This window comes from Oenanthe melanoleuca, chromosome 10 (genome assembly GCF_029582105.1).
Source record: "Oenanthe melanoleuca isolate GR-GAL-2019-014 chromosome 10, OMel1.0, whole genome shotgun sequence".
Taxonomy (NCBI): domain Eukaryota; kingdom Metazoa; phylum Chordata; class Aves; order Passeriformes; family Muscicapidae; genus Oenanthe; species Oenanthe melanoleuca.
The window spans coordinates 10,178,779-10,203,494 of record NC_079344.1 but is presented as its reverse complement, the minus strand read 5'-3'; the positions used below and the strand labels follow the sequence as shown (position 1 = coordinate 10,203,494).

The 24,716-nt window shown below is 43.1% G+C and overlaps 1 protein-coding gene across 2 annotated transcripts in view; it reads left to right on the top strand.

Moving 5' to 3' along the window:
- ABHD2 (abhydrolase domain containing 2, acylglycerol lipase) overlaps positions 1 to 22,708 on the top strand; it is a 38,224-nt gene extending 15,516 nt beyond the window's left edge. For both annotated transcript variants that reach the window (XM_056499748.1, XM_056499749.1), the window contains exons 4-11: positions 4,650 to 4,825; positions 5,746 to 5,913; positions 8,690 to 8,873; positions 12,363 to 12,455; positions 14,131 to 14,244; positions 15,471 to 15,540; positions 16,258 to 16,342; positions 17,205 to 22,708. In XM_056499748.1, coding sequence (XP_056355723.1) covers positions 4,650 to 4,825; positions 5,746 to 5,913; positions 8,690 to 8,873; positions 12,363 to 12,455; positions 14,131 to 14,244; positions 15,471 to 15,540; positions 16,258 to 16,342; positions 17,205 to 17,401 — 1,087 coding nt within the window. In that variant the 3' untranslated portion in view covers positions 17,402 to 22,708. The remainder of the gene's footprint in view (positions 1 to 4,649; positions 4,826 to 5,745; positions 5,914 to 8,689; positions 8,874 to 12,362; positions 12,456 to 14,130; positions 14,245 to 15,470; positions 15,541 to 16,257; positions 16,343 to 17,204) is intronic.
- Positions 22,709 to 24,716: the final 2,008 nt, after the last annotated feature.

Here is a 24,716-nt window from a genome sequence, read left to right as displayed (position 1 = left end):
GCTCAGCTCCTGTCACCATAAGCCACTATTGCTTAACAGTGGAATGGTGCTTATGGACTTGGTGTTCCTGGGCTTTTGTACATCTGGGAGCAGCTTCTCTGGAACAGGACACTGAGGAATATGTACTGAACCATCTCCATGCTGTGCTGGAGTAATCTCTGCAGTATACTGCTTTTCAGAAACACTTCAATTTATAGCAGACGAAGAGGAAGGAGTTGAAAATCTGTTGTGTCCTTGAGAACTTCAATTCTTTCTGCTTGTTATCAATGCTGGAGGGAAGCCACCTGCTTCTGAGTGAAGGGTCCTTGTTTGGAAGACGTGGTTAAATTTAGCAGTAATTATAGTTTTAGCATAAAATCTGAAGGACAGTACTCAAATGTTCCTTAGACTGAATACTACTCAGTTGCTCAGTTTGCATGGTTGTGCTTTCCTGTGTTGCATCCTGCTGAGCGTGTTTTCTTAAGGTAAACCACAAGAAGAATGCCCTGAGTACATGCTCTTCTGTCTGCAGGGTGATTGTTTTGGAGAAGCATCTTTTTTCAGCTGTTTGCCAGGAGGAATGTTGACTTCACTACAGAACAATCTGTTTAGCTCTTGCTATCAGAACTGGGTAGTTAGGTTTTTTCAGCTGGGCTGAGGATAGAAATGTCTCTGGAATTTTTGCATTTTTTATGCTTTTTGCATAATAAGCTTAAATAAAATTGATCTGATCTGTTGTTTCAGAGGATAAAGGCTTTTGCACAATTCCTGGCAAGTTTCTCCTTCACCAGTATGTAGTATCATGCACCTTCAGCACTGAGGAGTTCTTTCCGTGCTCTCTTCTTTGAATGGGTTTAGTAAAAGCAAGCTGAAAGTCTGCACAAATCCTGTATAAAAAGATGACTCATCCTTCAGTCTTGTACACTCTTGCACCATTAGGCTCAGTACTTGCTCTTGGAAGTTCTTGTAGACTTTGTCTCAGTGAAAGACATAAGTCACATGAAGATTTCAAAAATAGATTTGCCCATTGGCAAAATGGAGGGTCAACAGATACAGTGTGACAGGCAGATCATATGTCTGATTCTGCTATAGATTATAAGGATATCTTGTCCTCATCTGAGAGCAGACTTTTACCTGAATTCAGTAAAAGAGAGGAATCACTCTTATTGTAAAGGCTTTACAGGGTTTTGTAGTAGGTTAGAGTGGCAACTTGGTAAACAGAAGTAATATTTTTATTAGCTGCTTGGTTTTATATCAGTAAGGTAATCTGACTTAGTTTTTCACTAATAATACAAGATCTCTACACTCTGGGCATCTGTCTTCCCTTTCCCTCTTAAAGTGTAGTGGTACTTGGTCTTCTGAGCCTGGATACTTAAAGGATGTGTTTTGCTTCCCAAGTCTGCTTATAGGCTGATGGGCCTAAACAAAAAGATTGGTGAGATAAGAGGCTTCTGCCTGAACATTTGCATGTATTTCAGAGCTTCAACTGCTTTAAAACTTAACTGCAAACTAGAAATATACAAATCTCTGCATCAGAGTACTATGTACATTACTCATGCTGAAGCTTGGCCTTTGAATATTTATTAAAAGAATGTAGCTACATGCAGAGTGACTAACACAAGCCATGTTTGCTGCAGGCAGCGATGCTTAAGCAGCTGACTGGAGTTAGCATCATAAAAGATAAGCTGAGCATTTTACTTGGTCCATAGGCTGCTCAAGCACTTGTGCATTCTGCAGGGAGCAGCAGTGAATGCTCCCTTGTTCACAGGGTTTCATAGTTTTAGCTTTGAGGGAAATGTGGGAAATGTAGTTGTTACTTGACCATCATTATGGATTGAGTAAAAGGGATTCCTGCCTTAAATAAAAAACATGTCAGGGAAACTGCATGTGCTGTTTGCCTGTAAAAGCAGTATAAAGATTTGATTTATTGCAAATCAGTACTTAGGTAACCTCCAGCTGGGTTATGCAAAGAGAGGTCTGGGGGTTTCTTTCCCCAGAGGAACAAACCATCAGTGACCTGAAGAGGCAGGCTGTTGGAAACAGTGTGCTTGAAATCATTTGCCTTGGTTTAAACTCTGGCAGTAATGGTGAGGCTTTGAAGACTATTCTAATTTCATCTCTAACATCCTGTGGTATGTGCTGCTGCATCTGTTCCAGTGGATGGCTGTAACCTATAGCTGGAAACTGAACTGTGGATGAAACATGAAAATAGGATTGGTGCTCACAGAGATCCTTGATTTTTGGTTTATTTTGATTTTTTTTTTCCATGGTGGCAGTAATTAGTAATAGCTGTATAACTTAGCTGCTGTAGCTGGACAAATTACTTTCCTGTTATCCCTATAGGGTAAGATTTAGGGATGGTCTTTGATTTGAAAAGCACTGTATGGAAATAGAATCACCAAAACTTTCCGATGCTTGTTCTCACCCAAGATTAGAAACCCTGAAGCAATGTTGACGTCTGAGTCTCTTCTAAAAGACCTGCAAATTCTTATTATAGGTTGTATTTGTCAGCTCCCCTCAGAAGGTGCTAGCAAACTCTATCTGTAACAGGATGTCTGTGGAAGAAAAAAGACAAAAAGCTAGTCAAGCACTGTCTAGTGTGGAGTATGGCTACTGATATGAACTGGTGGTACAGTAAATGACTGGGGTGAAGCCAGCTGTTTTTCCTTATGTTAGGAGGGCAGTGTCTCTTCCATCTGGCATAATAGCTGTGTTCAAAACCCTTGCACTGAGCTGTATGTGACTTGAGCAGAACCATGTGTAGCTCTTGTGCAGCCTGGTTTAGTTTGGCTATCCTATCCCATTGGATATCTACCCTAAATTGTGAGAATGGACCCAATGACTGCTTTCCACCTCTAGCAGCTATTGCACAGGATGAGCTTGTCCAGCCTCTGGCACTGCTGGGAATCTGCACTGTGGGACATTGTGCCTGGCAAGACCCAGGGGCAGAGATGCTGGGCTGACAGAAAAGGGATGCTGTTCCTGGCCTTGCCTGGATCCTTTGAAAAGCTTTATAGTTGAGTGATAAAACCCAGGATACACTGAGGGCTAATTTATAAGCTGGCAGCTTTTACAGCCTTTATTGAAGCAATATCTGCTTTTCCAGAAATCTGTTTTGGATCTCTTTGGAAAGCGCACTTGCAAAAATAAGTGAAACTATGTGTTGTGTTGCTTTGACTGTAAGAAGTGCCCCTCATAGATGTGGGAAAAGAATGGGGAGAAAGAGGCTGCTCTTGTCTTGCTAAACAGCCCTATATAGTTTTTATTTGATAGGAAGTCTTCTGAAGGAGTGTGCGGGGGAAGAGGGAATTGCGGATATGACACACAAGAGCTGGCATGGGGAAAGGTCCAGCTGTATGAGTAGGTAGTGTCAGAGCACAAAGGTAGGGTTTCTGTCACATTCTGGTGGATTATGGGCTGAAGTAGTAAATCTGAGTCCTGAGCTGCCTGGTTTTTTGTGAACAGGGAAGAACATGATGTCTGCTTCATGTGCTCTCTAAAAGTCAAAAGAAATAATTGCAGGAAGCCTTAAACACAACAGGGAGGCAGTTGTTAATCCCTCAGGATCCAAGGTGAAGTCAGAAGCTCTTAAGCTTCTTCTGGATACCCTGCTCTGTGCACCAGAGACCACAGTTCTTTAATTGGAAGTATGTCCCTTGGGACTGCTGTTCTCCTCAACAATAAATCATTCATGCTTTCCTGTTCAGAGCTGATGTAACTCTCTTTTTCAAGGCATTGGCTCAGTGTCCTTTGCTGAGTGACCAGGTGACTTGCCCACATGGTGGTGGTGCTAGGGCACAGTATGTTTCCTGTTAAACCACTTGCAATTCTGCTTGTGCTAAAAAAAAAATCTGATAACTAAGCCTTTAATACTTTCCAGCTTGTGGCTGTGTTTCTCACATCTTTTTTTAGGGCCTGTTAGCCAGGAAAAGAGAGACAATCTGCTTTGTCACATAGCTTTAATGTACCCTTCATAAGCATAAGTAAAAGGTAGACTCGCCCCTCTTACTGAGAAGGATTTGTTGCTCAGTGGAGTTTGGTCAGTCTTGACTGATTTTCTTAACACTGTCCAAACTTTTACCTAATTCTGAAAGGCAAAATTAATCTGTACTGTGTTCTTTGCATAATTTAGTAAAGCAGTCCTGTGTAAAATGATCCCAACTAGCAAGTCTTGGGCTTTCAATTTTCTGGAGCTTGATGTGAATCCTGTTGTTTCTGCCACTGGCTTGTACAGTCAAGTGCCTAGACAAGTTCATGTGGCTCAACCCAGGAGGCTTCAGTGTTTCAATTAAAACAGATTTACAGCACTGTACAGTTCTGCAGGTCACTTTGGTTGGTTGGCAACGTGCAGTCCCAGTCTCACCAAGGCACATGGCCTCTGTGTATTTAGTGAGAAGCATTTGTTCCTCTAACATCTCAATATAGGGAATGTCTGGGGTTTGACTTCTGCTATTTCTATCAGTGCTGGTTTTTCAACTTTGAGAGTGTTTTGGTCTCTCCTCTTGTGTAAGGCTGCAAAGATCACTGCTGCCAGTTAAGTCAGAGGAAAAAACAATTCCATGTTTGTTACTATATTTGGGACTGGTGAGAGATTTGTTATGGGAGTGCTTATGTGTTCTCAAGGGTTTGTTAACACAGCAGGGGTAAGCAATTAAATTACTGCCTTTCAGGTACATTCCACCCCTCATCTGGGGAAAGAGTGGACATATCCAGACAGCTCTTTATGGAAAAATGGGGCGAGTGAGATCACCACATCCATATGGACTTCGCAAGTACCTCACGATGCCAGATGGAGCGACAGCCACCTTTGATCTCTTTGAGCCACGCTCTGAGCACTGCACTGCAGGTCAGTCCAACAGCTGCTGGCTGCTTCCAGCTGCCAGCCTTGATTCTGTGCTCTGGGGGACACATGAGGATAGAGCCCATGGCTCCCATTTGGCCCTGAGAAAAAGCAGATTGCTTTTTTGGAGCTGTCAGTGTTGAAATCTTCATGGTACAATGCTGTACTAGAACAGTTACTGTTATCTTTATTGCTGAAGAGAATCTGAGCAGTGCTTTTCTAATGAGATAAAAATTCAGTGGCTAGAGCTGGTAATGTTGGAGCTTTGCACATGAGAGTTACAGTTAATTTGAAGTGCATATGATAATCCTGAATGTAATTTACTGTGCTTACTTGAATTACAGCAATTACTTTCTTGGTTGATGAAATGATATCTTGTTAAACTAGTGAACAGTGTCAGCAGATCAAATATCATTAGATTAGCCACAAAGTAGATGATGGTTAATGTCAGCTGATCAGAATGTCTGTGCTTAGCAGAGCTTCATTTGGAAGATCTGTATTACACCCAGCTCTAGGAGGGAAATGAGGGGGAAATAGCATAACTAGTCTACTCAGTGTTGGGCTCCACAGCTTCCACACACGTCACAGTCACAACAGGCTGTCAGAAGGCAGAACATGTGTAACATCAAAAATGTCCTTCAGATGGAAAAATGTGCTCTTGGTCTCTAGGCAGTGCCTGGAGATCTGTTTGCACAGCTTTCCCTGAAGCTAAAAACTGTTCATCCCCCATAACATGAATTACTTTTTCACATCTGCAGCACTAGAGCTGCTGGTCTCCTGTCCCATACAGGATTTTTGGCAGACTAGTAGGAATTCTAGCTTGCTTGTGGTAGGTGGTTTCCCACGGATCTGAAATGAAAACCTTCTGACTCTCTTAATTTGCATGAAGTGACATTTACTTAACTTGCCTCTCTTTCCGAGCACAGACGATGTCACGATGGTGATCTGCCCGGGGATTGCTAACCACAGTGAGAAGCAGTACATCCGCACCTTTGTTGACTATGCCCAGAAAAATGGGTACAGATGTGCTGTCCTGAATCACTTGGGAGCCCTGCCAAACATTGAGCTCACTTCACCACGGATGTTCACCTATGGTAGGTACTTTGTGGCACTAGGGAACTCGTTTTTCACATTCATGGAATTTCTAGGGATTGATCAGCCTCCTTCAGGATAACAGAACTGCTGCAGTTTTGTACTGTTTCTTAAGAACTAAACTGAACTTAGTTGGGAGAAAGAGGGAAGGCTAATACCAAATTCACTTTTGTCTCTTCTTCCAGCTCTTACACATGTATTCTCACCAAGAAGGCAGTTTTTTTAAGAAAACCTTTTTTGGGAAAAAACCCTTTTGTGTCTACCCAGAGCCTATCCATGGTTTTAGAGAGACTGAATTTGCCCATTTCATGGAATGTGAAACAGACCTGTCTCTGAAGGATAAATAGCATTTCTGAGGCTTTGTAAAATGCCACCTGAGAGGAGTTTGTACCAGCCTATCCAGAAAGTGAATTTATAGCATAGGAGGGGCACCTGAAGATTTGCTCCTGTCTGTATCACAAGTCAACAACAGCAGGAGTTCAGGATATGAAAGTAAAGCTACAGAGGTGGTAGTGTTTAACTGCCATGATTATGGCTCTCATCTTGAGTATAAGGAAGTCTTTCTTAACCTAGAAATTAAGAGGAATAAATTATTTGAAACTGTGTCAAGGGTGACTCCAGCTAGTCTTAATTGCCCTTTTGGTGAGTAATGTGATCTTTGTAGAATGGGGCCTCTTTGCCTGTGACCTAATCTGCTTGTTCCTGAGCCCTCATCTCCCTCTTTACTGTATCTAAAGGTACCCTGTCAACTGTGTATTTAGAAGACTTGTGTTAGGTTTTATTTTTTAAAGTTAGCTAAGCTGCTACTTAGATATTGAATTAACAGAATATTTATCTTGAACAGTTAAATTGTCAAAACAGAAATACTGAGATGCCAAGCTTGGCAGACAAATAGGCTGTAATGCCTTGTTGCTTGTTTTAGAATTATTAAATGTACTCCTCTTTGGGAAACACTTCAGTAATACCAGATACCCTCATTTGTAGTGAGGCCCTAGGCTGTTAATAGCTGCAAGACTACCATGTCTTGAAAACTAAATTTGTCCTTGTTAAAGCATTTGCTATTTTGATAAAAGTTAAGAGTTTGCTTTCATGGAACTTTACTTAATGCCTTAGGGTATTATTCTGTAGTGCATCTCTTGAGACATACCTTTCTGTGTCTTTTATAGCCTTGGAAAGAGCAAAGAATGCCTAGCACTTCCTTTGAGTAAGACATTAAATCATTTGGCAGAATTGCTTGTTAAGTAAAGTGCCAGCAAGTCCAGTAGACTTTACTCTGCCTCCTACCCAAATAACTCAGTGCCCTTTCAGCTTTACTGTGCCCTTTCCAGGCATACTTGTTGAGGAGCAAGTAGCCTAAATTTGGGATTTGCTGAATCCCAGCCTCTATATCAAGCTTGATGTGTTGCTTTTCTAGTTTTGGATTTCTGAGCTGCCCTGAGATCACAAAGGTCAAATACTAAAGTATTTTGACTGCTGACTTATTCCAGAGGAAACCAGAGCAGTGCAGAATTTGTTGTCTTGAAGATCACTCATTAAGAATGTTCATAAGGAAATTCCCAAACCCTGCTGAAACACTCACCAGGAGCTTCCTGTTCCACTGAAGCAAGCAAGCCCTGGTGCTCAGAGTTTACTCCAGAGCTGGGTAAAGTTGGAGTCTGATGTCTATTGAGGATGGTGCAGCTGGGCTGGGGGCACAGTGCAGCACTGTTAGGTTAGTACAGGGTGAAATGTTGGAATCCTAGGATTTATCTCCCTGGACACCACAGGATAGAGCTGAGTTTGACTCTGGACAGGAAGAAACATCTGGAGTTCTATTTCTGTTGTTCATGTGATGCCTTCTGTGGTTTGCAGCCTTAAATCCAGAGGGAAGGTTAACAAGCTGCATAAACAGTTGATACCAGTGTACTAGTGCCATCACTACTGCAGCTGCTTCTCTATATCTCCTTTTCCCTTGCTCACAAGCAGGAGGAGGAGTTGTAGATAGTCAGGTTGTTGTATGTGGGGAGGCTTTCAAGTCTGTCAAACAATTGGAGGATGCCAGCATTGCCAGAAACTGGATTCCTCAGTGCCTGCAGCCTGTGGGATGCAAGTGGGTGTTTGCTCACAGTGGAACAGATCTGTATAGAGACACTTAACTATTCTCTTGATGTGGGGGATACCCATGTGGCTTTCAGGGAGCTGCAGTATCTTTACCTGTTCACTGGTTACGAAGGCTTGAATATCTCTGCTTAAACTCTTCTCCCTGATTCCAGAGATCACCTGCTTAGTCAGGCTCTGCAGCAGTCTGCTGGGAACTCTTCCTGAGAAGACACTCCTTTTTTTCTCCCCACAGCAGTGTGGGTTTAGGGATCCGTGGCTGCCTTCCTGAAAACAAAGGAGCAAACTGCATTCCAAATACCCCACTTCACTTCAGAAGTGGCAAACTGCCTCAGGAAAGTCATGATGTGTGCTGCTCTTGCATATTAATTTCAAGCCCAGAGCTGCTGGACTCTGCTTCTTAAAGCTGTTTCAGAAAGGAGGAGCTTTGATGACGTTAACTGTCACCATGATTTTTAAGCAACTAAATTTCATCTTGTTTTGGCACTCTGTCAGAACTAAGCATGAGCTAAGCTCCACAGGACTCACAGATGTATGAACACATGTGAATCAGAGCTATTAAAACCTTAAGGCTATTGAAAAGTCAGAAAGGGTAAGAAGCTGAATTCAAAGCACGCAACCCAAGCTTCAAGTGAGAATTTAAATATATTAGATTTTTTTAAATTTTGTTCTTCTTTTTAGGATGCACCTGGGAATTTGGTGCCATGGTGAATTACATCAAGAAGACCTACCCTCAGACCCAGCTGGTTGTTGTGGGCTTCAGCCTGGGTGGAAACATAGTGTGCAAGTATCTGGGAGAGAGCCAGGCCAACCAGGAGCGAGTCCTGTGCTGTGTCAGCGTGTGCCAGGGCTACAGTGCACTGAGGTGGGTCTGGAGCCTTCTCCATGCTGCTCTCTTCTGGGAGTGCAGGAGTGGGCAGATCTTTGGAAGGGCAAGGTGAAGATGGGTATTTCTCTTGCACTGAACTGCTCTGACAGACTGAGTGTGTAGGATGACACCCTCCTGAAGGAGCACCTGGAGCTTTGTTGATTTGCAAGTACAAGTGAACTTTGTCAGCAATGCAAACAGGTTTTGTATATCTGGCCAGGTACATGCAGACTGCATGTGATGCTGTCTTGTGGCTGCAGTGTCCTAAGAGGAGGCATTCCCTGTGCAGTCCTGGTGTGATTAACCAGGCAGGCTGAGCAGCATGACCAGCTGCTGAGCTGATGCCAGGTTTGCAAGCAATAGTTTACACTGTCTCATCACTCTGAGAAATATCTCATGGTTCATAATAGCTTGTTTGGCTTCAGTGTGGAGTTTCACCTGGCAGCTCTTACCTGGGGAGACTGGAAGGACACAGCACATTCTCTGTCAGTCTGTGCTTCCCTCTTAGTGTGTGTCACTGGAACAGTGCTGTGGGCTGATCAGGGGATAGAGAGGTGCTTGCAGCTATGTTATAGGAATGGGGAGGGCAGGGAGGAAAAGTACTACAGCCCTAAAGTCTGAAAATATGAATGTCTCCCCACCTGGAAGCCAAGGCTGTGGCACTCTAGGAGTTGTGATGTACTTCCATGTACTGATGGAGGGTCCAGGCACAGCAGTGCTCCTTGAAAACTGGACTCAACTAATATACTTTAACCTTTCCATGTATGCACAGTCAATGAAGATTAAAACTTTGTAACTGGCTAAGCTGCTGTTTTCAGTTTTTACTGTCTGTACATATGGACAATTACTAAGGTGTAGCTGATTCTGCAGTAATTTACCTGCAGTTTTGAGCCATGAGGTTACTTACAAGGCAAAAGGGACTGTTGAGACTCAGGTATTTGGGTCAAGATCCTTTGGGCTGATATGAATGGTGAAACTGGTAGGTCTGTGAGGGGCTTACTGTGGAATTCAGCCTCACAGCCTGGTCAGGGTAGCTGGAACTCCTGATGCTGATGATGCTCTGCCTGTGTAGTTATTAACCAGTTGTTATTCAGTAGTCTGAAGACACCTTTTATGAATCAGGCTCTTACAGGTAACAGCAAAAAGCTTTTCTGGAAGCACTAAGATGTAAGTAAAAGCTTGATGTGCATGTAATATTCAAGCTATCTAATCCCTTTTGAGGTCAGATGTGACTACTGCTAAAAAAATGTATAATCTACTGCTAGTTCACACCCTTAAAATCTGAACAGATGCTACAGGAACAGCTGCTCTGTTTTGTTTCAAGCAAAATGTTCTTAGCTGTCCTGGGATTCTGGCATAGAGCACAGAGCATCCTTTTGAAGCCAGCTCCTTAATTGTAACCATCAGACAGGGTTTGCAGGGATAATATCTGGCTGAGGTCCACTTGGTTCATCTTCTACAATTATGCAATATTGTATTCCTGATCTCCAAAATGCTGTTGTGAGTAATGCTATTATGCTTGCATGGCAAGGACAACCTGATTAACAATTCTCCATTTGGATATTTGTGTGGAAAAACAACTAGCTGGGTCTTTTTTTCCCCTGAGTTTAATGCACCCCATCGTGTGGGCTGTGTGGATTATTGAGCTCTTGCCTCCACCTGCTGGGTAAACATCTCCTAGCAAACCTCCTGCCACAAAACATGTGCTCTGTATTACTGGACAGCCAGCAGAAAGGCTTTTCAGGTCTTGTCTCCCTAATATCTGCATCTGCTCTAAGTGCTAATTAGCTGAAGAACTAGGGAAAAACAACATCTACTGAGAAAGAGACAGGAGGAGGGAGGGCCTTGTGCCCTGGTTATAGAAGTGGGAGGGAGGGAGGTCCAAAGTACCTCCAGGTGGAATGGTGATGCCATTGCCTTCCTGGGCTTGGTCTGGTGCATAAAAATAGCTGCTCTCAGCCTTCAGGGCTACATGGAAGTTGATTACCCTGGTAACATGGCCAGTTAAGTTTTTTTAATATTGGCTTGTCCAGCATTTATTCCCCTAATAACTTTCATAAGTGAAGGGAAAAAGTTTTAGTGAACAAGGTGAACCAAGGATCTCAAGTAGGAAAGCCTTTCCAGAGCAGCAGCAATACTAGGATCTGCCAGAAGAATGAGACTTTAGTTTAATGAATTAACACAGAGTCTAGGGAATGTGTTCCCTGGGGCTAAACAGGGACAGGTCTCTTTATTCCTTAATCTCTGCCTGCATAGGCTTGATTCTGCTGCTTTTTCTTGTGGAATGCATCTTCACCATAGCTATAGGCTGTGGGGAAGAGACCTCAGCTCTGAAATCTGGGCAGTCCTCAAAACACTGGAAGATGCCTTTTTCTTTAATGCTTGCAGCTCTTCATATTAGGAGTGCTGCTGTACACCATAGGAACTGCAGGGAAATGTAGTAGCTTTAACTTCAAACATCACCTAATAACTTAATAGGTTTGCTTGGAAAAACTTTTATGAAGAAAGAAATATGAATTTTTCTATCTTTTTTCATTCCCCTGCCCTGACAGAAATGTGGTAGGTATAGCCTGGCTAGACAAATAGCTGTAACAGATTTTTCTTTTTTTAATCCATACTCTCCAGCATGGCTAATTGCAAGAAAACAGCTTGCTCCTGCCTGGTAGGGGACTTGCAGGCTAGAGCTTGGAAGGTCATGCAAAATCTACAGTAGTTCTCATGGTATGTTAATGTTTAAGTGGTAGGAGAGCTTCAGTAGCTGAAACTGCTCCCAGCATTCTTTAGTCTCTCAGTAAACGATAGTGTGTTCCCTCAGTAACAGCAAACCCTGCTAGGAGTAAAGCTCTAACCTGCCCATGACCCTGCATAGCAAAGGAGTGCTGGTATCTGGCAGAGCTTACACAATTCTGGATGGCTTAAATTCTGTTTTAACAGATAAGCTGTGAAGTGCTCTTCTGCTTTGACAATAGGTAAAGGCTTCAACTCAGATGCTACTCGCAGCTGCAACTAGTATTTATTCCTGCAGCTCCTGCCAATGAAATGAAATAATAATAGCATCTGTACATATTAGAAACATCTGCACAAATTATTTCCTCTGCAGAGCTGTATTACACAATAGATAACACTGTTGAGCAGCAGGTTTTAGCCCTTTCCTTGAAAGTCCTATTATGTAAATTACATTCAACTTCTGCAAAGGGATACTAAAATCCTCTTGTCAGTATTATGGATCTTGATTGATGGCTCTTAAATGCTCTCATCAAAACTGCTAATTGCACTGTGCAAGATGAGACTGCAGATCTGTTTTCTGATGCTAACAAACTTCGTCAAAGTGGAAGTCATTTCCTGGAAAAGGTTAAGCTGTGGCAGGGAAGGCCTGGAGGTTTGTTTACACGGCCCCCAGGCTACCATAAGATGTTAACAGTGTATTAATCTGATCTTTCAAGAGCTCCATTAACAGCTTTGTTTGTTCTGCTGTGTTTTTTCTAGGGCACAGGAAACCTTCATGCAGTGGGATCATTGTAGAAGATTTTATAACTTCCTCATGGCAGACAACATGAAGAAGATCATCCTTTCTCACAGGTACTGCAGTACATCACTCACACTGACAGTATTGATTGGGTCAATTGCTATATTGGATTTGTCTTCCTGGTCCTTTGAAACAGGACTCCTGAAAGGTTTAGCACAAGTTCCTTGGTAGATCTTTAGATGAACCAGCAGAGAAGGTGAGCCCATGTCAATCTCATTATACTGTAAAATAGACAAAAAAGCTTTGGTCATCTGGTTAGAAGAAAGACATTGTTGTCCTTTTGTGTTCTGTGGAAACTTGCTTAATGAATAAACAAGACATGCACAGGAAAGCATTGCAATTAGACTTCAAAGTGGAGTGTTCTGAATCTGTTTCACTTCTAGCCAAAGAATTCCCTATTGAAGGAGCCTCTTGTTCTGCCACCTACCTGAGGTAGGACTAATCTTCAAGATCTGCTCTATGGAGTTGCTGCTTATCAAATAAGCAAATAGTCAAACCTGTAGCTCTGGCTTCTAGCTGTTCCTCTAGAAAGAGCATGTAGCCAGCAAAACACTTAACACTGCTGTTCCTGAAGTGCAAGTGTACTGTAGGATCCTTGTGCTGCTGTTGCTGATCTGTGGCTCTTGCATAACAAAAAAATTTGTGTGCTAAACAGGTGACATGCTCAATGTTGGTGTTTTTCCTATCAAAAGTTCTCTGGGTGGTACTTTCTAGGCAAGAAAGTACCTCATCTGTGTGTTTTGGAAGTTGCCTGACTGAGGAGAAAGGAGGGAAATATCTTAAGACCTATTTCACTGAAGGAGCATGTGTCACTTCAGACTTCTGGCTTTTTGTTTACACTCCTGTGCATTATGAAACACTTGTAGAAGGAGGGTAGCCAATGTAGGATGATCCACATAATTCATTCCAGGTTTACAAATATTTAGACAACTTGAACAAATTTGACATGTACAGTTAGGTAAGCTCCCATTAAAAGGCACTTAAATTCTTAAGCTAGAAAAAGCCAGTGCTGGCTTGAAGGGAAGTGTCTTAAGTAAACTTTTTCCATAATCACTTGTGTTCTACCTTGCCCAAATCAAACCTATCCTCCCTCCTGCTCTGCCCTGCAGCTGCCTCTCAAAGGGAATAAAAATCCCTTTCCAACTTGTGGCTTTTGTTCTGTTTGTTGGGGAAGAAGTTTGTTCTGGTAAAGAAACACATCCTCCCTTGAGGGCAATAACCAATTATGACAAGTGTCCATAATAAATAGCTTTCTGCTAAGGTAATACTCTGGGTAACTTCTGTGTGTGAGTTAGTCTGAAGTCTGTGCTGGGGGGAGCTTTAGAACCAGATGGTGCAGGAGATGCTAGTCCCAGCATTGCTGGTGCCCTCACCCAAACCACCCACAGGTTTGGTCTGAAGCCAAAGAACCCTCCCTCTAACATGTAAACTCTAGTCCATACCCTTTGTGCTCTCTGGCCTGGGAAGTTTCAAGAGGCCCCCTCGTGCAGTTTTTCAGAAGATAAGGAAAACATTTTTTCCTACTAGTGGGCTGCTAGGGTTTGTTATGTCTTGCTGCAAAGGTAAGTGGACAAATAAGCAGTTCTTGCTCCCAGTAAAGCCTCATGTTTATGTAGCCCACTTCTAATCTTATCTTGTCAGATTTGGTAAACTCAGTTGTCCTTGAACAGGTCATGGTTTTGCTGCCCTTGTGTTATTTGGATGTAATTCTTGATGTCATTCTTCCAGGCAAGTTCTTTTTGGAGATAACAACATGAAGAAGCCACAAAGCTTGTCAGATGCTGATCTGGGCAAGCTCTATACAGCAACATCACTTATGCAGATTGATGATAACGTTATGAGGTATGAAGGGCAATTCTCTGCTCCCCTACAGAACTCCAAGTACCTTCTCTTCCCAGTGTTGCTCTTGCATGCCCCTTGCTGTGCTTATAGGAGTCTGCTGAAATACAGTGAACACAACTTCAAATTCTTACTTGCCTCCACACTAAAGAAAACTTAGCAGAGGGAAAAAAACCAACAAAAAACAAGTTGCTGTTTACAGTCACAGCTGCTTTAAAATCATCCAGGAGGCATTTATTTATTGGTAGCACCTGAACCTGCAGCCTTCACTAAGGTGTAGGAAGAGGCCAGCTCTGCTGCCAAGCTCTAGCAACAAAAAGGGGGAATGTGGAAAGCAGCTCAGAACTGCTCATGGATTTCCTTAGCTCTGTTTGAAAAATCTTCTCCCTATAAAACACTGCCACTTTACAATACACAATAGGGCTGGCTGAGATAATGCAACCTTTTTATTTGTCATACTAACACCTAATTAAGTGCTCTGCTTTAATAAGCAGTAGCCTGTTACTGCTTGTGTCCTTGACAACAATATAGCACTTTAAGTGGCAGTGTTCATACCATGGCATGTTCTGTATCAGGCATTGACCCCTTTTCAAAATAAAGCTGTCAAGTGTTAGCTAAAAAGCTATGATATTTTTGGCAAACCCAGGAGTATGGCTGGCTACTTATAAAAAAAACATTCCTTGGGAAATCTCACTGCTTGTTGCCCTTCCTTGAGGCCTTTCTAGTTTGGGCCAACAGCTAAGCTGTCCCTTACATGAAAAAAAGGCACTTGAATATAGGCTTACTCAATTCTTGGTTTGGGATGGTGTGAAGGGATTTGGCAAAGAAGTGGAACCACTCTGAATTCTGAGGAACTTGTCCAGTAAGTTTGAGCTTAAGGTGTGCTGGGTTTGTATTTGAAAAGATTTTTAGGAAAAGATCCTAACAAGATCCTAACTTTGCTTCATCCACTTGTACAACAAAGTGAAGTGGGGTGTTTTGATAGAAACACCCTGAAGGCTGCTGGTCTTCAGTTTACATGTTTGACTTGCCCATGCTCTAATAAAGTTTGAGAAGGCACAAAAACCATCAAGGTATGTGCTGCCAAAGGATTTTGCAAAAAGACTGGGTATTTAAAAAATTTGTGGTAATTGAGGCATCATTCCTATTTCAGTGTATGTATCCTCACTTAAAAGTAACAGTGACATGGCTGAAGCAGGTGGTATTAATGACAATCTGCTCTATTTCAGGAAATTCCATGGTTACAGCTCACTGAAGGAGTACTATGAAGAGGAAAGTTGCCTGCAGTACTTGCACAGGGTAAGCTCTTGCAGCAGACTGCTCTTGCACTGGAGGGAAAACACTCTGTGTTTTGTGTTGTTGAGACCTGCAGATGTCTTAGCTGGGATTCTCAGAAATAATCAGGCACATTATATTGGAGTGGGATTTCAGATCTTGCTACCTCTAAGACTGGGGCTAAATTCTCTGGGCTCTTAAGTGCTTATAACTCTGGCAGGTGGTAGCACTCAAGGGGTGGAGATAAAGCCACACATTCAGCTGAACTGCTCTGAGTGTATGAAGATAAAGTGGGAAATGGGTGCCTGCACCTTCAAGGAAGAAAGCTTACTGCATACTGTGGAAGAGACTCAGGATACTGACAGGCAGATGCTTGAGCAAAGTTTTGCCAAAGTGGAACTGAGATCAATTTCTCCTTTTTCTACTGAACCAGAGAACAGAGGTGTTCCAAGGGGATTTCCTGGACTTTAACCAAGGTGTCCATAAGCAGCAGTAGCTGCCTGATGTACAAAGCAATGCAGAGCAGAAAAAGGGTGTAGTTATTTCCATTCTAAGAATGGGGACTCAGTCTCTTTGCTCTCTGCCTCTTTCTTACAATTGGGTTAGAGGAAAAAAATTAACTGAAATACAAGATCTTAATTGCATTACACTAAGATACTTTCACAGTTGGCAGATTGACATTCAGATACCAACCCCTTTCTGGTTTGGATTTTTCATTTAATGTTGTGTTTCCTGATGCAGATCTATGTTCCTCTTCTGTTGGTTAATGCTGCTGATGACCCTCTTGTCCATGAGAGTCTTCTATCAATTCCAAGAGCTCTTTCAGGTATGCTGAAACAGTGTCCTCAAGCTGTGCATGTTTGTATACCTACAGCTTGCTGATCACATCATAATTCCTGATTTCAAAGCAGCTTGACTTGCCTCCTTACATATGTAAGGCTGTGGGAGGTGTGCTGAGCCTCTTTAAAGTCACCAGTTGCTAGACCTAACAAGGCTAACCCTGAGCAGGAGGAACTTCAGTCCTTTCAGCACCTGTTGCTTGTGTTGATAGCAGCAGGTTACATTCTTGGATGAAAAAAGGTTTCCTCATATCTCCACTGCTCACTGGGATTTGGTAGGAAGATGGGTGGTGGTGACAGTCTGCATGAAGCACAGATAAACACCCCCCTTTGCTGATGAAGTGGGGACAGTGGATGCATGGCTGTGTCACTTGGCACTGAACTCCCTTGAAAGGAGTTGAGCTGTTTGTCTTCAAACAAGCAAAAAGATAAATTATCCTTAGAAGCTCAGAAGAGGGAGCTGCTGCTGCTTCATCACACAAAGAGTGTGTGTGCAGGGAGGGAAACAGGGTTCATTCTTTTCCTGGTCAGAGGCTGTAAGCAGAGAATTTATCCCCAGCTGCTTTCAGACAGAAGCAAGCACAGAGCTTTTCACTATCCATGCAATAAGATGGCTGATGCACTGTCAGAGCTTAGTGCAGCTTGATGCAGATGGTCCTAGTTCCAGTGGATGTGAGTTAAAGGTGCTCATTTGTTAAAAAATTGCAATTCTCACAGCAACACAGGTATTGCTGTTAGGCCCCAGCCAGCAGCATCTCTTGAGCAGCCTTTGTCCTGGCAACTCAAGATGCTTTCATTCTCAGCTTGAAGATGTTAACCTTCTGGAACTTTCTGCCTCTTCTTTTACAGAGAAAAGAGAGAATGTCATGCACGTGCTGCCTCTTCATGGAGGCCACCTGGGATTTTTTGAGGGGTCTGTGCTATTCCCAGAACCTCTTACCTGGATGGATAAGCTCGTGGTACAGTATGCCAATGCCATCTGCCAGTGGGAGAAGACAAAGCCTCACTGCTCAGACAGTGAGCAGGCTGTGTCTGGCCAGGAGTAATCAACCCAAAGACTCTGGATCACTTCAGTGTATCTCCCCTTTTGGGAACATCTTGTTCCCTCACCTGCTGCTTCAGGTTTCCATTCTCTTTGATGTCCTATGGCTGGGGTTTGATCATCATGTGTTTTTTTCCAAAATGGAGTTAAAGCAGAGGTTAATATCTGGATAGAGCCTCTTTGGATATCCAGTCACATGGATTTGTAATTTACTACTCTGCTTGAAGAATTGGGTTGCTGACTGTAGCTTGTTACAGGGCTACAAGCTAAAGACTGCTTGCTTTATTATAGCAGAAGTTTCACATGTCAAAGTCTCTTTACCTGCTGGTCAAAAACTTGATCTGCAGTATTTGTTTAGGTTTAGATGATGGGATAACTGTGGCTCTGCTCTCTGTCTGGGTGCTGGAAAATCCCTGTACCAAGCCACAAGCCAGTGAGTGGTTCATTCTGTAAGCCACTGCAGTGTGGCTTGGAAAAACAGATGCTTGACTGCAAGTGTAGTGTCAGCTTTGCACCATCTCAAGGGAAACCTTTTAGTACCTAGGAACACACTTGCACAAGTGAATCACTTTAAAAATATTCCACTTTTCCATGCTTGAGCTGTCAGTGAATTGGGGTGGCTTTATGCTGGGTTTCCAAGTAGAGAAAAGCTGCAGCCTGGTAATGCCAGTTAATGTTTCTGTGTAAACATATTCTCACTTCAGGACCTCATCAGTCACCTTCTTGCCATCTTTGCCTCTTTTTAAATACTGTTATCTTTTCAGTACTGGATTCTTTATTTGACTGGGGCTTTTTAAAGCTGGCTCTGGCTTCCAAGTGGAAACCCATGATTAAGAATCTGCAGGATTTTTTCTGTGAGCTCTATTTGTTGGAAGGAGTATTTCATGGAGAGCTGTTGTACTCTCTTAGGGATTAATTGGTGGGGGGTAGGGTGTATCTATTTAGATTTACTCCCTTTATGTCAGGGTAAATAATATAAAAATTCTTCCCATTAGCTTTCAGAGCATAAAGTGGGTTTGAGACACGTGGCTTGCCTTACAGTTGATGTGGAACTGGATGTCTCCAGCCCTGTGCAACTGAAATGACATCTTTGCATGGCTGACTACTTCCAGATCTGTGTAAAGCTGTAGGATTGCTGGCTCCAGTAAGACACTGGGCTCTTTCTCACTAGAATTTCTTTTCCACAACCAGACATCCCCTTCTAGTTTGAATGTGCAAAGTGAAGTGTGAAAGCTGTTTGCAGGAAAGCTGGCTACTCACCTGTGCTTTTCTCTCAAGTGGCAGTTGTGCTCTGTGCCAAGACAGTTATTAAAGGAAAGTTGTCCCATGACAATCTGGAGACTGAAACTAGTGGTAAAAATCTTTTTTTTTTTTCCTTACTGTTTGTTCTGTCAATATTGTAGTGTCATTAATCCATCCTTAGGATTTTTTTATCGTAGTGTCAGTGAAGTTCTTTTTCTGTCACACTTCCCTCATCAGCACTTTATTGCTTCAGCCTTGGTCTGTGTTCCAGGCACTTTAATTTATAGCTTAAGGGTGAAACAAGCTGCAAGACTTCAGTCTGGTAACAACAAACCAGGGGAACAAGCCTTCTGGACTGCCCTGTCCCTGAACTTCAGTAGGTTGAGTAGGTGGGGTTTCATTTTAATAAAGCAATAATTAACTATTGTAGCAAAGGTGCATTGTCATATCAGGAAACTCATTTGCCTTAGGCCAAACACCTTGGCCTGTGATCCACAATGAGCTGTGGATATCTGCACATTCTCCTAGTTAGTAAATCTGAGCTTTTTTTCTTCAAAGAGAAGATGAAACTAAGTAAAGCTACAGCAAGACTTGGCTGTGCTTGTGGCTGTTCCTTAAGAACTATTTTAGGGCATCAGTTAGCAAGGATATTCTTAGCTGATGGATATCTTGTCTCTGTGTTATGTTCTTATTCATACTGCATCACTAAAGTATGTCATAAAAGACATTTCAGTTTTTTTGCTTAAGTAGTGTTCATGTAATATTCATTGGGTATGACTTAAATATCTTCTCACTTCAGCAGAAGCGGAGTGTAAACAACACATGTACACATCAAATAGATACAGTATAAATTTAGGTGTCTAAGTCTCCCAGAATGAGGTGAGCAACTGGGCAGTTCTCAAAGAAGGAGGAGCTGTAACTTTGTCTAAATAAGTAGAGATTTTTCTTTAAACTTGGAGAACCTTTCTGAGGAGTACTCCTTCCTGCCCCTCAACCCAAGCCTTCATACTTCAGAAGTGCCAATGCTGTGGACTTTCTGAAACTCTCAACTACAGAAGTACCGTGGGTCTCTGTCTTGCTCCTTTGCCCTGTTTTTGCACTTGAATCTAAAACTGTTCAAATCACTTGTGACTTGACTGAGTCTGGCTTCTTTGGGGAAGGACAACTTTTGTTGTGGCTTTTTTGTGTGAGGTTTCTTGGAGCTTGAGGTTCAGCTTATTAAGCCTGTAGGTGGAAGCAGTGTTAAAAAAAACCTGTTCTCTCCATCTCAACAGATTTGATGCTTCTTTCAAAGCAAGACTTGTAGTCAGACTTGCAGCAGTCACTTAAATGTCTTGGGGAACTAGGAGAGAATTAAGCTGCAGTTCATGTTATCTAAAGCCTTTTAAATTATGTATTAAATCTTGCTACTGACAATGATGGATAATTGATAGTTAGTAACACATGGGACTTAGTCCAGTCCTAATCTGAATACTCTTATCTCCCAAAATAAGGCAATACTAGTCTTGTTATGTGGGCGGGTGGTCTTTATTTGCCCAGTGAACCCAGCCTTAAAAGCAGTCTGAATTTTTCAGTCTTAGAGGTGAAGGCTTTCATCTCTTGTCAAAACACATGAGGCTGCTGAAGTGTGCACTTGTAGATCATTGCAGTGTGGTCTGATAGAGCAGTTCAAGAGTACAACATGGTGAGTCTGACATGTGCTCTGCTTAGTTTCAAACTGGGATTAGAAAAATCATTAGGAGAGCTCTTCCATGGGTAGTCTCATGGTAAACAGCTTCCCCATCACTGAATGTAAGTAGCACTTGAACATGAACCCTGAGGACCCTCTCAATCAGACAGCAGGTTGCAGAACTATTACTCTTTGATGGTTAGGCTGGTCCAACCATCACCTTTACCATTTTTCTGGAGATATCTAAAGATGGTAAATAAGCAGCTCAGACTTGCTCTGACTGAACGCAAGGAGCTTCAGCTTCCACTAAAAGAGCTCTGCCAGCATTTTTAATTGTCCCTTTGTTAGCTTCTAAATCAAGGTGGTTTTGGGTGGGTCTGGCAGTGTTGTGGTTGCACTATAAAGGCAAACACTTGAACTTCCCTGCAGTCGTTTTCCTGAGTGTTTTTCTGCAGTTCCTGTGTATGAAGATATGGGTTACAAAAACAGGGCATTAAGTAAAAATGTTGGGAGCTATTAACTCCAGTACTGAATTTAGCCAAGCTACCTGTGTGTCATCTGTCCTGGGTCTGTCACAAGTTCCTAGACCACAGCCCTTTGACACGTGGTGCCTTGCCTTTTTCCTCCTCCTCCCTTGACATCAGCATATCTAGAGACTTCAGTAACAGCTGTCAGAGCTTCTGGGGCTTTGCTTTTTGGTAAATGAGTTTTCAGACACTATTACTGAGACACACCAGTGATGCACAACGTACAACTGAGTGCTGACTTAAAGGACCTTTGTGGACAGCCTGAAACTGGCTACAGTCAATTTCAATGCTTAAAATAACAATGTACAGAAGCAGTGGATCACTTTCAGCTCTCTGATCCTCTAGCAGTAGGAATTGAGTCATAGAAGCAGGGTTTGTTTTGCTTAATGTGTGACTTGTTATCCTGCAATACAAAACTTTTGTGTCTATTAACATCCAGCAGCATGGCTGGAGGTAGATTGCTCAAGTGGCTGCATCTCAAAGGAAAGAGCAGAGAGTACCATCTTCAGGACTTAATTGCCAGTTTAGTCACCTGGATTGTTTCCAAGTTTTTCTGGAAATGCTATGCTTGTCTGGAGCTACTGAAATTCTTCCATCTTTTTTTGTGAGACCAGAGGAGGCCTGAGCCTTGTGCTGCCTGTGTAAGTAATTTGTTGTAAAGAACATCTTGTATCTGGCTTGAGTCATACTCCATGTGTCTGCATCCCTTATGTGGGTTGGTTCATTTGGGAAGATGCTGGAGTCACAGTGACTCAAAGCAGTGTCTCTTTCATGGCTTCTAGATAAAAAGCAAACAGCCCTTCTTGGTGTGAGGACTTTGATTTTTCTTCAAACTTAGGATGCCTCAGAGCAGCACCAGCCCAAGGGAGGGTGCCCTGTTACTGTACCTTCTTCTCACTTGGAGTGGGAGTGACACTGGCCTGGACTTCCTCAGCTGTTAGGGGAGCTCAGGCACAAGTGCCATCAATGAGTCAAAGCAGTTGCCAGCTTTCCATGCTGTGCTAAAAAGGTTTCTGGAGTTATCCTGAACATCTGTACAAGGTGGCACAAAGCCCCTTTGCTTTGGTCTGACTGACAAGCTTCCTTTGTAATCAAAGTTCTTGCATGACCAGAGAGGAGATACAGAATTAGTCCCTGTCTCATTTTTTTTCTAGGATCTCCAGTATAGTTCTGCTGGGATGTTGACCCTTCTCATGTCCCTGCCAACTGGAAAGTCTTTAAAATAAAGCCAAATAAAACCCATTTGTATTTGATATAACCAAATCTTACTGCTTTGCCCAAGTCAACAACTTTCCAAAAGGGCATATTTTCTTGTTGTGTTATGTGACAGCTTGACTGTAATTCCCAGTGACAGATCTCTAGCTGTTCTTGAGAAAGCATGACCTCTCTTTCTGAAAGTTCCTAGCCAAAAAGGTGCTTGGGAAGAGGAGACCTGTGCCCTTGTTTTTCTCATGCAGCTGTGTTAGAACAGGCAGAGTGACTTCCAGTGTTCTTGGTGAGCAGTTAACTATGAAAATATTTTCAATTAGATAAAATTATGTTCTATAACTATCTCTAAATGCTGCCCTGAAGAAGCATGTATACTGAGACACCCTCCCTGCTGCCATGTTCTGAGTCAGATTCTCTGGAGCTGAGGGCTGCAGGGGAGATGATTTGCAACTAGCAATGCAATTTTTCTATATCTGCTGATGTTTACCTTTAAAATTATATATAAATATATATGAAACTGTCTTTGATTTTTTTCTTTAATTTTTGTTCTTGTGTGGTGTAAAATGGAAGTCATTGCAAAACAAAATGTAATTTTGTTAACTTTGATTCAGTGGGGTTTCTTTATTTAAAAATAAAGGACTTATTGAAGTCAGTGCTACATCTAGCAATTGTGTGTGAAGTTCTGTATGTTGGCAGAGGCTCTGTCTTCCCTGAGGCCCATCTTGGGGAGCTGGCTGGGGGGAAGGTGATAAAAGCACTTGTGGTGCTCAAGTCTTTCCTGGTTGCTTTTTGTCTTCTGTCCAAGAAGTCTGATGCTACTCTGGTGGAGAATGGGTATAGCATTGGCTTAAAAAAACACATCTGCCATTAAACTACTGAAAATGAGTTGTTTGTGCCAGTGGAATAGAACATCTGCTATTTTTCCCTATGTGAGAGCAAGTGCATTTCCTAATCTTTCCAGTGCTGGCAGAAGAAACACAAACCAGCATTTCTGGTCAGGACAGTGACATCTTTGAGCCTAGAGAATAGAAAAGCTCTGCCAAAAGGACTATTCACCTGACCCTAACAACTCACCAGTGTGGGGTTTATTATCTACAGCCCAAGGGAGAGACTTGTGCAGGACAGCTGGCCTGGGTGCTCTGTGGGAGACAATGGGCTTCATCTCCAATTTATATTGGCCATTGTGAATTAACTGTTAGCTCCACTTTAAAACTCCTTCCTGCCTTGGTCAGTCATGCAGCTGTCAGCTTTGCTATGCTGTTCCCCATCAAAGCAAACTCCTGGCTGACAATTTCACAGGAATGGTGAGTAGCCATGGGCACCTCCCAGGAGCTGTGACTATCCCAGTCCAGATCCCAGAGGCAGCAATGTGATACTCCTGTCTGTGTGGATGGGGTTTTTTTTTCCCCTATTTCTGTTTCCACAAGCTGCAATTGCTGTGCCTCCCAGGCAAGCTGTGCTGTTGTGTTTGCACTGGTCTGATGGTTGCAGGGTTGTCACAAGTGTTTTCCTTGGGATGGCTCCAGGTACAGAAAGGAGCCAGAGGAGGTGTAGAGGTGCCTTTTGATCTGTCCCTGGACTCTTGCACAAGGTTGGCACAGCCTCAGGCTTGGGACTTGCCATGCATGGACTCACCAAGCAGCTGAGGCTGGAGCAAACAGATCTAACCCCAGACAGGCCCTGTCCTCCCTGTGGCTTCAGGGCCAATGTCCTGCTTGGTTTGAGCTCATGCCCTGATGAATGTGGCTCTGATCAGCACCTTCCAGCTCAGCCAGCTTTGGGTAGGGGGCTGATCTGGCTGATAAAAAGGACCTGTGTGGAGCTGGGAGGGGGACCAGGCTCAGGGAGAAGGTAACCTGGGCAGAGACCAGGAACTTGTTCTTCTCTGAGCCCTGCTGCTGGCCAAGCGAAGAGATGGTCTAGGAATTGGTGTCCAGTTGGCTTTTTGGAGGAGATGCCTGGTTCATGAAGCAGAACAGACTCTATTGCCTGGGACAGCTGTTTATGCCTCCCTCCTCCCCACCTGAGCAAGGTGTCATTAGTGTCAGGTGCAGCTTGTTTGCTGCACAGGTACCATCCTTTGTCCTCCATGCTGACTTTTGGTGGGGCTTCCCTGACTGAGCTCCCTTTCACAGTGCAGTGCTAGGAAAAACAACTGTGCTGAGGCTTTTCAAGGATTTAGGAGGGTACATTCTGCTTGTCTTTAAATTGTTTTGTGATTGAAATCCATCTCCCAGTCTGCAGTGGCTACTGCAGCTTCTGTCTCTGCCCAAGCAGGAATTAGGCAGAAGCAGCTCCACCTGGGACCCTGGTTGGGTTTTTGTTTGCATCTGTTTTCTCTTCCCTGGTTAGAGCAGATAACAGAGAACTGGGGGTCATTTCTCAGGCAAGAAAGGGACTTGGTCTGGAACTCAGGGAGGATGGAGATGGGCAGTTCCTTGGTCCCATCTCCAAAGTGTAGTCAGTGATGAGGGGACAGGGATCTCCTTATAACCAGCAACGCTGCCAGCGCCCAAAAAGCTGTGCCCTGCTCCTCACCATGAGGGACCACAGAGCTCTGCTGTTGCACACTTTATTTCTCCCTCGCTGTAGCCCTCCCTTCCCAGAGCAGACACTCTCCTGTCCTCCCCTGGCAGCTCCAGGAAATGCTGTGGGCAAGGGCTGGTGGCTTT